We start from the raw sequence: 14101 nt of genomic DNA, 5'->3' as shown, positions 1-14101 counted from the left end.
ATGGTGGACGACGTCTGTCGACGATTTTGTTCGCTAGAAGACAATGGAAGATCAGTAAGGATTTGTTTTATATAAGAAAATGTAATTCACGTTTGTCAAAGCAGTGAAACTGCGATTACCATATATTTGTATTATACATATATATATTATATACTTTAACATTTCTTGAAGCCTGTTGCATGTTGTGGTATAAGCTTTACCATCATCTAGTTTTTAGTTAAAAAAAAATATTTACATTTATTAAAGTTATACAGTTAATAATATATTAAAATAAAATAACAATATATTTAACTAGCTTTCGTTAAAAAATGCATACGAAATGTTAGGAACGCACATTACGAACGCGTCCCTAGTACGCGACCCGCACACAGTTCGGTCCGCGTTAAGTGGGGAGGTGCGGATAAAAACGCTATGTCCACACCTGGGGTACACACAACACGTACCACCACCGAAGGACAATGAAGTTACTCGTGCTGTTAGTCAGTGTGGTAGTGGTCGCTGCGAAGCCGACGGCGGATGAAGAAGTCGTAGGTTCTGTGATCGGCGTGGTCAAGGGATGCGCTGAACAGGATGTCGCCTTGTGCCTCAAGGTGTGTTGTGAAGTGTTGATAAAGTTTAATCCAAAGTGTTTATTTTAAGGATTCGTATATGTATTTAAAATATCGTGTTTTTATAAGGATTTAAACGTTTTAGTAGTTAATTATGTCAGTGTTAGATCACCTAATATGTAATTAGGTCACAGAGTTAACTCACTCTAGTGAAAGAATTTTAAATTATATAATTGAAATATTCAAGCCTGTGTACTTCACCGCCAAATGGTTAATAGTATTTGTTTAAATTATACAAAGTTATTAATATTGAATCATAATCTGAATGTCTTTACAGGAAAGAGCACTTAAGTACGCTGAAAATTTAGCAACATCCCGGGAAATTAACATCGCTGATGGTATCACGCTGATCGGCACTGGTTCCTCCCGCGGCGCCAGATCCTTTGAACCCCTGTCCGAAGAGCCCAGAGCGAGGGAAAATCAGGTGGAATCCAGACTCGTCGACGCAGCTGCGGAATTCCTGGAAAACCATGTAATCCAATTGCGCGTACCAAAAAGTACCGTCGATGATGTGAAAAGATCGCTTGAGGAAGGTCAGTAATTCTTGTTTGCCCAATATTCCAATGTTTGTACAATATTTATAACGTTGGCTGCAATGTTCCAACGAATGTTACTTTATAAAGCTTACACAAACTTTATTTGGAATAAAATGTAAATGAAATATTATTCAATCAATTCGAAACCATACGAGAAATATAAAAGTATAACGTAAATATCTCAATATCAAAATAATTGCAATAGAAATTATTCTAGTTACAAGTATTACTAAATTTAAACAAATAACAAAAGAATACTTGAATGCAGAAGTTGATACTAAAAACAGCTCGTTAACATGTTCTGAAGATATCATAAAATTATTATTTATTGTATTGTTAAGTTTAATAAAAGACTTGTTAATAAAGCCATTCCTAACTAAGCAAATATATTCGAATTGGAAAGTGAGATTTGCAGTTAGCAGAGTCTAGCGAATTCCGATGATAAATTTTGTTTATACAACAATTATAATAAATTATTTTAGATAATTATCATTTTGTTAATCTTTACGCTTTCACGCTTCGCTGATAAAATTTGTGAAAATATATTATTATAATATATATTTTTATTTCACTTTCATCTTAAGTTGTTAATTAAAAATTATAATGAGAATATTTTTTAAATTATAATATCTCTTTCTTCGTTATTATTTAGCGTTATTTTAAGGAAATAATTGTTAAAGAATTGAGCGAGGCAGTTCGAAAATAAATATACACGGAACGGAGCTTAAACTCCCAAGCGGTAATAGTTACGAAGGCAAAAAAAATACGTAATCAATTCACTTGAATTTGGAACGATAGGATCAAAATACAAAGTTTAAAAATATTTATATCATAATATCAAATTTTGATATAAATCGTTAACTCGAAATGTATTTTGATATTGTTAAAACTATAAACGGAATTCGAACACACGAAACCAAAAGAAAACGTAATAACATGATTTATCTAATGATTAAGTCAGAGTGCCAGACATTGGAACAGGTTTGAATGCAAAAAAAACTTCAGAAGAAATTGTATAACGATATGCGTTTACGGAGCAATTTGTATGATTGTAGTTTCTCCAAAAATAAGCACGTTAGAAATTGCTTGACGCATAATTAAAGGCTTGTACTTAATTCGGAAATGACTTGCTCTCATATTATTCAAGATTTTTATGATGTAATATAATCGTACGATATAACTTCGACCAATCATTACGCTCGCGCCGAAACCCAATTAAAAAAGTGACCACTGCCAGAGCAAGTACATATGATAATATAAAAATAGAAAGTCACTCGTCATGGGAAACGAGACGTTAATAATAAACATTATAAAAAAAAAACAAACGTAACTAAACCAGTAGGAATGTTAGATACGGTTTTAGAAATCGCACATCCTGATGATGAAAAAGTTGTAAAACTAAATGAGGAAGAAGAAAAAGATCGTAGTGAAGGAACACGACAGACGGGAGTTTCTCCGCCATTAACAAGGTCGTATCTTGGAAAGCGGGCGTATAAAGTCCAGTTTTTGCTACATCCAAGTTACTAGGAATGTAAGGAACTCGTTTTAGATTTCCGTTAACAGCAACAAAATCGCTTAGTAAAAGTCGCGCTCCAGGCGGATTCTTGGTCGAAATATGGAAGTGGGATTGAAGCTTTCGAATTGTATCAAGTTGATGCACTTTCTAGATAAATGAGGTTGTTATGCAAACTAAACGTAACATCGTGAATTTCAATGAAAGCGATACTTGTTTATATTTCAGTGTGGTCCTCATTTCGAATTCGTATCAGATTTCGGACAATTGAATTACACTTAATGTTTATTGATGAATGGTTGAAAACAAAATGTACTTAAAGAGATAGTGTTTTCTACGAATTAAGTATGCAAACACCGCCTCCTTTTACGCACTTCGAGTGAAATAAACCTCTTCATTTGTAAGCGGCTTTGTAACGCTAATGGTCTGTGTAATAGCTTTTACATTGTCTACTGGCTAGAAAAACAAGAGCTCTAAGAATTCAACTAAATAAAGTGTCCTTATTATTTGATAATTAGCACCAAGTTCAGTCGACTATGGTCCTAATTATTAAGAAATTATCAAAAACATTGAAACATTTTTATATTTAATAAATATTATTATTCTAAATAAGTGTTCAATTCACAGGTCGTGGCAAAAAGAAGAAGTTGAAGCAACTGCTCCCAATCTTCGCTCTTCTCCAGCTCAAGATCCAGTCCCTGATCCCTCTCTTCCTCGGTATCATCGCCTTTGCCGCTGTCAAGGGTCTTCTCCTCGCCAAGGCAGCGCTCCTTGCTTCCGCTCTTCTTCTCTTGAAGAAACTTCTCTCAAAACATGATCACCATGAGAGCTATGAAGTGGTGGCTCACCCGCACCACGACGAACATTACAGCCACGGTGGTGGACACGGTGGTGGATGGGGACGGTCCCAAGACGCCCAGAATTTAGCGTACAGCGCTTACTCCACCTAAACCTAAGATAGATAAACCTCATACGAGTTAGTCTTACGCGGACCTCAATTGTTGAAAATTAATTTATTGTTATTTAATAATTTATTTTAAATTATTTACACGATTTTTTTATTAAATGTCTTACAAATGCTTGGCTATGGTCTATGCGTCACCAGTATTGTATTTTATGTACCTGTTGTTTTATATTGTATAGTACAAAGATTATGTCGATAAGTGTTCAATAGCTTTAATATACTTTTCTTTTTTTTTTTTATTTTAACTCGCCTAAGACACAAATTTTGTCACTTCTCTCATCGTATAACGGCTTTTGTAAATACGCTTCATAGTATCAAAATATTTAAGTATGATATTGTTATTTGCATTTTCGCTAGTATTATTATTTATTCTATCTTCGCTTGATATGTATTAATTTTTTCTATTATATTTGTGACGTTGTATTCATATTTACATTTATGTTAAAGGTGATGCCCTTCTTTAAAATAATTCTTTTCGATTTCATAAAATATTATCATCACGACATTTTATATCGTTAAATATATGAAAGTCGTTTTAATTTATTCGTATTTCATTCTAAACTAACATTCACGAGTCATTTATTTATATAACATCAGCATTAATAAAAATATTTAATATTGTTTAATCGTTTTAATTTCCAATCTCCCGGCAACTGTGTCACAGTTTTCTTTTTTTTTTTTTTGCTAAATTAATTTTATTATGTCTTTTGACGTCTTTGGCGCGTTGAAAGTAAAATCTTGGTCGAATTTTAGAGCAACATTTTAAATGTAATGTATGAATATAAAATACTTTCCTCACGTCTAAACATTACGCACGTTGCTCGAGTTTCAACTGTTTTTATTTATTTATTTTAACTTTTAATTTTTATATGTAAAGTTGTGGTAACATAGATATGTCATATCATTGTCATATACGATAACGAAAACAATAAAATCTACTATATATTAATAAATTGCTATTTATTAAATAAAGCAAAATGAAATTATAGATACTAGGAAAAAATAAATGACCAAGTATTATAGCCAAAAGTTTTCCATATCTAAATTCATTGACTAGGTTTTAATAAAAAAGTACTTATTGTAGATAACCTGAGTAATATCCTGTACTTATCAATATTATTAAAACAACTATACGCACCATTCCCGTTTTCTGGTGTTGAACAGCAATATTACAGGAATATATACATCCTAAGGATTTTTTTAATTTTAATGGTAGGTGGACGGGATAAAGGTGCCACTTAGTGGTAAGCGGTCACCACCGCCGGCGCTGTTAAAAACATTAAAAATACCTTACATCGCCAATGCCAATGGGAACTATGTTATGTCCCATTTGCCTGTAGTTACACTGGCTCACTATTCCTTCAAACCGGAATACAATAATACTTAAGTATTACTGTTTGATATTAGAATATCTGATCAATGGGTGGTACCTACACGGCCGGGCTTGCACAAAGTCTATCACCAAGTAATAGTTTACATTTCATAAAGTAACAATATATTTGGACGATTTTACTCACAGATAACATATAACTTATGAGATATGTCTTCTGTTCTCTTTTAAAATGTTTTTTTTTTTAAGATATCATCCCTTGTTCAATTAACGAAATGGCTTTTAATACACTTTAATAGAACCTTAAACTCGTTCCATTGAACAGTTAATGTTTAACAAAGAGTTAAAAGAAATTCAAGCTCAGTGAACATATTGTGTACTCAATTATAGGTTGAATTAAATAGTCTCACTTTAGCTAGGGTTGCCATGCGTTCTATTTTTAAAATGTATTTTTCTTCTTTAATATTTCGCTTTTTAATTTCAAAAATAGGCACAGGGGCTTATGTGTCAACAACTCGATATTCATCTGATCTATGTCCCCTTTAAAACCAGAATATAAATACGAAGTATTTATTATTGGCGGTTATATAAATGATGAACCCATTCATGACTGCCTCTATTGGCTAGTATAAAAACATATCGCATTCGGCCATTAAAAATGTTATTGATATTTACTATAAACAAATTCGTAGCAGACTGAAGTTTAGAGTGTCTAGTGTTAGAAGTCATTGGTCCTGATAGGATTTCTTTCGGTTGTGTCAGAGTTTTTGTTCTTTCTGATTATAATTTTGAGAGTATTTAGAGCTCTCTGTTCCCTTGAATTTTCGTATTACATCCTTTTTAATTAATAAGTTTTTGAAAATGGCTGCCATAGATATCTATTATACAGGTCTGTATGAATATCGTTTTCGTATAGTAATTACGATAAAGTTCTATACACGTATAGTATTGAAGCATGATTCGTTCGTAAGTGAACTAAGGTTCTCAGGTCACCAGAAATTACTTTCGTTTTCTGGTAGCCCTACTTATAAGCACCACTTACCCAGACACAATGGCTTGTACGGTTATCACACGCGTTCATTAGCATCTTTTATTGTGTGAAAATGTATTTTTATTTAAATTTTCTGTGTAGATTTCTAAGATAATGAATTGGTTACTCACGCCATATCCGATCGAATTAGACGTAACATATTCTAGTCGTCAATTTATATGAACTTCACATACAAAATAGATGTTGGATTTTATTGAGATTTATATTTAACGGTAAATTAAACGACTCATAAAACTCACTATATACTTAAAAACGGCTTGACGTATTTGGCTGTTTTTTTTTTGTTTTTTGCCCATTTATACTGAGGTGTTGTCAAATTAAAAAAAAATATAGCGCAAACCCAAAATAACAGTAAAAAATTAATATTTTTTATGGTAATCACCACACTGAATTGCTTTTAATGGATAGCGTTCGCTGGTGTTATAGGTACAAACATTTATTTTATGCGATAGCGAAAAATTTATTACATTTTAAATAATTATTTAAAAAAATATATATATTTGGTAGAAGTGACATTAGCTATGTACAAATGAGGAACTGTTATAATATTTTTTGCTTCAGATGCTCTGGGTCGCATTTAATCTATGTTCTAAAATATTGAATATGAACGGGGTGTCCTAGGGTAATCTAGTTTCTATATATGTTTATTACTATCCTACTAAGTTTTGTTATTTGAACGAGTAACACCCAAGACGTGCCGGCTCGAGATAAAAAAATTAGTAGCTTATTCATTCAAACAGGTTACAGAGTATAGACTAGGTACGAGTATATGGCACAACGCTTAGACAAGGGGGTTGAACTGTATTATTAATAGGCTTGTGCTATAGGGGTTAGTCGTCAGGTGGTGGTCTCATAAAATATATCCTTCCTTTGATTTCAGGTTTGCTTGATAACAAACTTCATCGGTTCAATGATTTGGTATGAAAAAGCAACAGACAGACAGAGTTACTTTCGCATTTATCATATTAGTATAGATATGAATCTTGGACCGTGTATGCGTTGATTTTAAAGTAGGATGTATAAATTGAATTGTATATGATTGATTATGTATTCATTTTAGTTGCTACACTATAATGTTACGCGAGCTCCATCTGATTTTTTTTAATAAACTGATCATGTTCCGCTTTGAAACTTTTGATAATTATTGTTATAATAATGAATTTTATTATTAATTAGGTCACGTACTCAGGTATATGATTTCACTTTTGAATGTTGATTTAAAATTTATGATTTTTGTATGAGTTACGTACGACATGTAAAAATTTAATGTACGTAAGTATACAAATGTTCGTTTTGATTGATTAATTTATTTAAAAACTAATATTCAAAAAGTAATGGTTATATTTTATTGAAAATTATTTTAGTCACAGTAATGAATCTACAAATGAACTTACAGCGCCATCTATTATAAATATGTGGAACTATTCTCTCGTTCGTATTTGTTTACGTTGGTGTTGCGAAAAATGAATGAATCGCTTGGGATCAAGGTTTTGTCAAGGTAACTTGTAAATGTCACGCTTTACGATCGTTCAATGAACTTGCGTAATAAACTGATATTCTTATACTTGTTTTGTTATTGATTTAATTTCGATTACCCTTGAGCAAATACTTCATTTCTTCTAAATATTAAAATTTTGTTTTTAACAATTATGTTAGTATAATATTCTTTTTATATTTAAAATATTGTTTTGAGAATTGGGATAGTGGTTATTGTCAACCATTGGTAATTTGATTTACGGTTTTGATCAGCGCCATCTATGATTTTTGCAAGCTACTACGTATTAAAATGATACTCGCCGTTTTATTATGAATGAACTCACGTTATAGTAAAGTTCAAGGTTTCGCCTTCCGACACTCTGTCTACTGGCGTTAGTGAGTCATACATCATAATGAAGACATTTTAACAACTTTAATTTATAATTTACATACAAAATAAAATCGTCTTTAATATAAACACCTCATTTAAATTTAAAGCATATTGTTATAATCGATAGTATGTTAATAAGTATGTAATAAATAAATTAGCTGTCTGTACCTAAATACATTTTCAATCTCAAATAATAACGACTATAAGACAAAATAAACTAAATTTACAAACTTGAATGATACAATCTTCACAATTGCTTGTAAAACGAAATAAGAGAGAGAAAAAAAATTAGTTTTTTATTCGTTTTTCAAACAATTCGTTTCTTGGTCAAGGTTACAACCGCAGCGCCGTGCGGTTACAACGTAATAGTTTTATTGTGGCCGTCAACAGATGGAGTAACTTTCGCTTTGCTTTATTTTGTCTTAACGGTTGCTGAACTCTTTTTTTTTTTTTTCTTTTATATTACATCTTTACGCTATGGTTAAGTAATAACAGTTTTATTTAATCTATAAAAACTGACTTCTTATTTTTTGTTATCTGTAACAGTTAATGTCAGTTATTAATTTTTTTTAAGTAAAATTAACGATTTTGCTGTTCGTAGTGTATTTTTTTACTTTTCATTATTAATACTTTATCCTCGTTTTAAATTTGGATTATATATAACTTTTACATGCATAATATATTGCTTTACGTGTACCTAAGAACCTTGCCGCTTAGGTTGATGATTATAGTTATATTACCTATATCAGTGGCAGTCAACTGGTTGAAATAGCCGTTTAATTGCACGGCTAGCCCTTTCATTGAACAATGCCATTCTACCACGCGCCTAGTTTTCTAGTTAGCAGTAGAGAGGCATTTAAAACGCTCAACATAACTCCAATATCATTATTTTCACCCAAAAGTTGTAATCTAGTTAGCCTTATGACCTTGAGTAGTATCTAAATTGGTGTATTCTAATGAAATCAATTCAAAATATTTTTTATTCAAGCAGGCTCAAGAAGCACTTTTGAATCGTCAAATTTCTCTGTTGAATTAGATTTAATGTTATATCCTATACGGAAAGTAAATTCTATTGAGAATAAACTCATTAGTTACTCTTTTCAAACCAACAAATTCTATAACTTAATCGTATTAGTATATATAACCTATAATCATTTTTTTTTTTATTATTTCTTACCATATACTAATAAAGAATATCCGAAAATGCCATGTCATTTTAAATTTAATACCTATATTTTTTAATTAAAGTTTTCATACGATAAATTTTCGTAAATCCAAAAAGGACGTAAGTCGCCAACACTAACAAGGTCAAAGGTTTCAATGGAATGCTAGCGAAATCGCTTTTAGCTTATATATATTTATAGATTATGTTGAATACTATTTATTGCGCTTAAGGCAAAGATTTCTCTAGATGACCGACTCAATAGAGAGATTATAAGGGACGCACGTAACCTCCTTTATCTATAATACCTTAGTCGGTGAAGCTTTGTGCAAGCCCGTCTGTGTTGGTACCACCCACTCGTCATATATTCTACCGTTAAACAGCACTGCTTAGTAATAATGGTTTTCAGTTTGAACAGTAAGGTAATCAGTGTAATTACAGGCAGAGGAGACAATCCATTATAATTGCCAAGGTTGGTGGAGCATTGGCGATGTTAGGTATGGTTTATTTTCCTTACGCCAATGTCTACGAACGGTGGCATACAGCAGGTGACCCATTTTCCACTTCGACGTTCTAATATAAACAAAAACCTGCTGTATTACGTGAGATGTTTCCTTATAATAATTTACTTCATATTTAAATCAATATTGAGTAAAAAATTTGTCAAAGTCAAGTATATATTTATATTAAGATATATTTTCCAGTTTACTTGGAAGCCCGTCTGGGTAGATGTCACCCGCTCATCATATATTCTACCGTAAAATATCAGTGCTTAGTATTGTTCAGTACCGGTTTGTCGGGTGATTGTGTCAGTATAACTACAGGCAAAAGCACAACCGAGATGAAATAAATATCTTACATAAACACGAGAAAGATACGTACAATCAAACAACATGTAAATTACAATGTAGAGTTAAAATAATTTATTTATATTTAATTAATTTTAAGGTCACCTGTCTATATACAAATATTTAGGGGTTGGTCGTCAGGTGTGTGGTATAAAAAGTAGTCTAAGGAAAGATCCTTGGGGCTTGAACTTGCTTCATACCAAATATCATGAAATTTGGTTCAGTGGCTCAGCCGTAAAAAGGCAGCTGGTGGTGTATTGGTGACGAATATGAAGATAAATATTTCTTACAGTACCTTTTTTTGTTTCGTCGGAAAAAACGCTCTTTCGCGTTTCCCGGCGCTAAAGGCGCGAAAATACCCACTAAAAAACCAGTGGTACCCACTCAGTCTTATCAGGGGGGCATCACGGGATCGCTTGCGCATACCGTGACGATTAACGTCTACGTGAACTAATGAATACGTGAGTTCCCAAGAATTTCTTACAATACTAATGTCTACCCACCATCATATGAGTGATCTGAGTTTGTTATTATAGTTATGTAGAGGCAGCTAAAATCGTAATTTATATATTTATTCAATTTCCTTTGAATTATGAGATAAAGTCTCCTCTTCAGGTAACGTATAAAAACTCGTAAAATATCTTACTATTAGAGCTTATTCAACCACGCATCTTTAGAGTCCCTCTCGATCTGTTCACCGATGAGGGAGATTAATCAAAAATATTAATTGTTTTTTAATTATCTGTCTGTCCTGACCTCGATTTCTTCAACTCTGGTTTTCTTCAATAATAAAGTTATGGAAATATTTTACCATGGTACTTTATTTTTTTTATAGTACAGTTTGACGGACGAGCTTATGGGCCACCTTATAGTAAGTGGTTACCACCGTCAATAGACAATAGCGCTGTAAGAAATATTAACCATTCCTTACATCGCCAATGTGCCACTAATCTTGTGAACTAAGATGTTATGTCCCTTGTGCATGTAGTTACACTGGCTCACTCATCCTTCAAACCGGAACACAACAATACTGAGTACTGTTGTTTGGCGGTAGAACATAATTATGATGAGTGGGTGGTACCTACCCAGATAGGCTTGCACAAAGCCTTACCACCTAGATATACCACTCTGCTGCGGGCTACTTGATAAACTCTCGATTAAAGTAAAAGTAACAGTCTGTACATGTCCCACTGCTGGACTAAGGCTTCCTTTCCCTTTGAGAAGAAGGCTTCGTCGCTTATTCTACAACGCTACTCCAATATAGTTACACATGTGGCTGAACTTAATTGAAATTAAACACATGCCGGTTTCTCACGATTTTTCCCTTCGTCAAGCACGAGATGAATTATAAACACAAATTAAGCACATGGAAAGTCAGTGGTGCTTGTCTGGGTTTGACTCGTATCTAGGCCATCTCGGTTTTATTGTTTCTGTTATAAGAAAGAAACCTTCAAGCATCATATGAACATTGACCAACCCTCGCAAAATATGTTGAGTCTTTTCTTAATATTAGATAATTCACTAGCTTTTAAGCTCATCGTTTTTGCAGTAATAATGAGCAGTACATCTATACACACCGATGGTATATAATACACTAGTTATCGCCTGTAGCTTTGCTCGCGTTTAAGGGTTTATAGTCAAGAGTTAGAATTAAAAATATACTATGTACTTCCTTGGAGTTCAAGCTTGTTCATAATAGATTTCAACAAATTCGGTTCAGTGGTTGGTGGACAAGAGAGACAGACAGACAGAGTAACTTTCGCATTTATAATATTAGTATATATATATATATATATATATATATATATATATATATATACCATAAATATTAACATAGTATATAATGAACCCCAATATCGTTGACGGCATAAAAAAGCGTAATTAGACTTTATACAATTTTATCTCAAATGATTTTACTTGAACTATCTTAATATGATGGTAAAAATCTTTACGCCTCATATATTTGAAGTATATATAACAATTCAATCGACTTTAAGCTTTAATTATACGTAAATAAGTATTACAATTCTATGATGAAACATCAATTATAATACGTTAATTCTTAACAGTAACCCTTGTATAATGAGAGTTACTTTTCTTTACATGGTATAAAAGACAGTATCGCTATTGGATTGTAGTCTCTATTTTTAACTCTATAAGAGATATTTTGCTTTGTACGATGTTAACAAAGATAGAAGGCATATCCGCTTTTCCTATAGCTTTTACCGTACCTTCTCTCATTAATCTTGTGTGCAATTTCTTTTAAATTAGCCTCATTTTTCCATCAACTCTATTAAGAATTATTTAAGGCTTTGTTTAATATAATGTGTTGTATTTGAAAAAGTACCAAGAATATTAGATTTGGCTAAACATTTACAGATGCGAATATGTTTTTAATTAAAATAATCGCATGTACGAATCTTTCTTTTGATATATTCTTGATGAACAAATTTTGATGGTATTTATATATTTAGTTTCATGATTATTACTACTAAATTATTGTGTAATATTCATAATTAGAATATTATTATTAAAATAAAAAACAAAACACTCATTTATTATTTAATATTCATAATAATCTCTTTGATTTTTATTAATAAATTAATATAAAGCGAGAAATACTTAAAAATAAAATAAATTATAATATCTTAAAACGTACAAATACTGAATCGAAAAGATAAATAATACGAAACAAATGAACGAACGTTATGACTTAGCGAACAGATAAAACAAAACTGAAAAAATAGATAAAAAAAAAACAAAGAAGGTCTTACATATAACTTAAATACATTAATTTACATAATTAAAGCCAGGTACGCATTGAGAAAATTAAAATAAATATTTTTATCTAAATTAACTATGTTTAGTTAAATATATAATACATAAACTATAATATATAGTTACAAATCACCTATAAGGTTTACTTATATATCAATTCAGTCATAAATACGCACATCACATACACAAGAGGAATAAATAACGCAGAGAAATCGTCTTGTAAAGAGGTCGTTATACTAGGTCACGGAAAGCTATTGCTTCTGCGCGGAGTAAGCTAAGCTTTGCGCATCTATGGATCTACCCCACCCCCCGCTGTGCCCGCCACCGCCACCGCCACCGCCACTGCTGTAACCACCCGCGTCACCACCGTAACCACTGGCACCACCGTAATCGTGACTAGACGTGTGACTCGATGTGTGGTGAGGGTGTGCGACCACTTCGTATGTCACATGCTTCTGCTGTGAGAGGAGTTTCTTCAGACCAATTATCGCCGACAGCACTAACGCGAGTTTACCAATAAGCAACGCTTTTCCGGCAATCAGAGCTATAGCACCAATCGCGAGCGGCAATAGGGCCATCATTTTCAACATAACAGCCGCCAGTAGTGGACCGAGGATCTTTTGTGCCTTCTTCTTCTTCCCTCTTCCTTCTTCAGATAAATCATCTTCTGTCAACGATGTAACCGTGTCTTCTAACGCTCGACCGACACTCGACACCGTATCAATAACATCAGAACCTTTAACTTCAACTCTTAAGGAATGCGTTTCGAAGTAATTCTTCATCTTGGTAACAGGATCTAAAGATCTAGGCGCGCCTGTCTCCGGAGGTACATCGCTCGCTCGCACGACTGTCACCCCGTCGGTGAGTGAAAACGTTTCCTTTTGCCCGATCATCTTGTCAACGTACGAGAAGAATTTGTACTTAAGGCATGCTGTTGAGTCCTTCTTGAGGCAGTCGGTGAGGCCATCGAGCTCGTTGCTTGAATGACTTGTATCTTGGGCGGGAAGAGCGAGGCAAGACGCCGCGAGCGTGATAAAAGCGACCGTCTTAAACATTGTAGCGTTAGAAATAGACTGTGCGCCGGCGCAGCTTGTATCACTTTAAATAGTCTCTCTCCGCACCCCTCGCTTTAGCCCCGTAGAAAAAACCGAAATAAGTTGGACTTTCACAGTTCGCTAGTAAAAGTAGAGTCCAGGTTTCATAATGTTGCATCGGCGAAAGCCTGTGCGATCATTGTAAAGGTCGTGAACTTGATCATTATGGCGCCAAACTATTTTAATATGATGGACAATTAGTCCAGTACTGTTAGTATGTTATTTACAACTAGAGACGCTACCGTAAGAACGGTTGGGTTGGGTTTAAATATAATCTCAATATAGATATAAATCTATACTTTATATGATGTTGAATATGTAAGGAAAATAAATCACTTAAATGAAAGATG

The 14101-nt window shown here is 32.9% G+C and overlaps 2 protein-coding genes across 2 annotated transcripts; one reads left to right on the top strand and one right to left on the bottom strand.

Annotated features, from left to right (window-relative positions):
* The first annotated feature begins 437 nt into the window (after positions 1-437).
* LOC113398103 (uncharacterized) lies at positions 438-3906 on the top strand. Its single transcript, XM_026636682.2, has 3 exons — positions 438-590; positions 886-1141; positions 3285-3906. Exons 1-3 carry the CDS (start codon positions 459-461, stop codon positions 3605-3607), a joined length of 711 nt encoding a protein of 236 aa, XP_026492467.1. The 5' UTR covers positions 438-458; the 3' UTR covers positions 3608-3906.
* Positions 3907-12428: 8522 nt separating this feature from the next.
* Positions 12429-13721, bottom strand: LOC113398069 (uncharacterized). The gene has a single exon (XM_026636645.2). It carries the CDS (start codon positions 13710-13712, stop codon positions 12909-12911), a length of 804 nt encoding a protein of 267 aa, XP_026492430.2. The 5' UTR covers positions 13713-13721; the 3' UTR covers positions 12429-12908.
* Positions 13722-14101: the final 380 nt, after the last annotated feature.

This window comes from Vanessa tameamea, chromosome 24 (assembly GCF_037043105.1).
Source record: "Vanessa tameamea isolate UH-Manoa-2023 chromosome 24, ilVanTame1 primary haplotype, whole genome shotgun sequence".
NCBI lineage: Eukaryota > Metazoa > Arthropoda > Insecta > Lepidoptera > Nymphalidae > Vanessa > Vanessa tameamea.
This window is presented reverse-complemented; position numbering and strand designations above follow the sequence as displayed.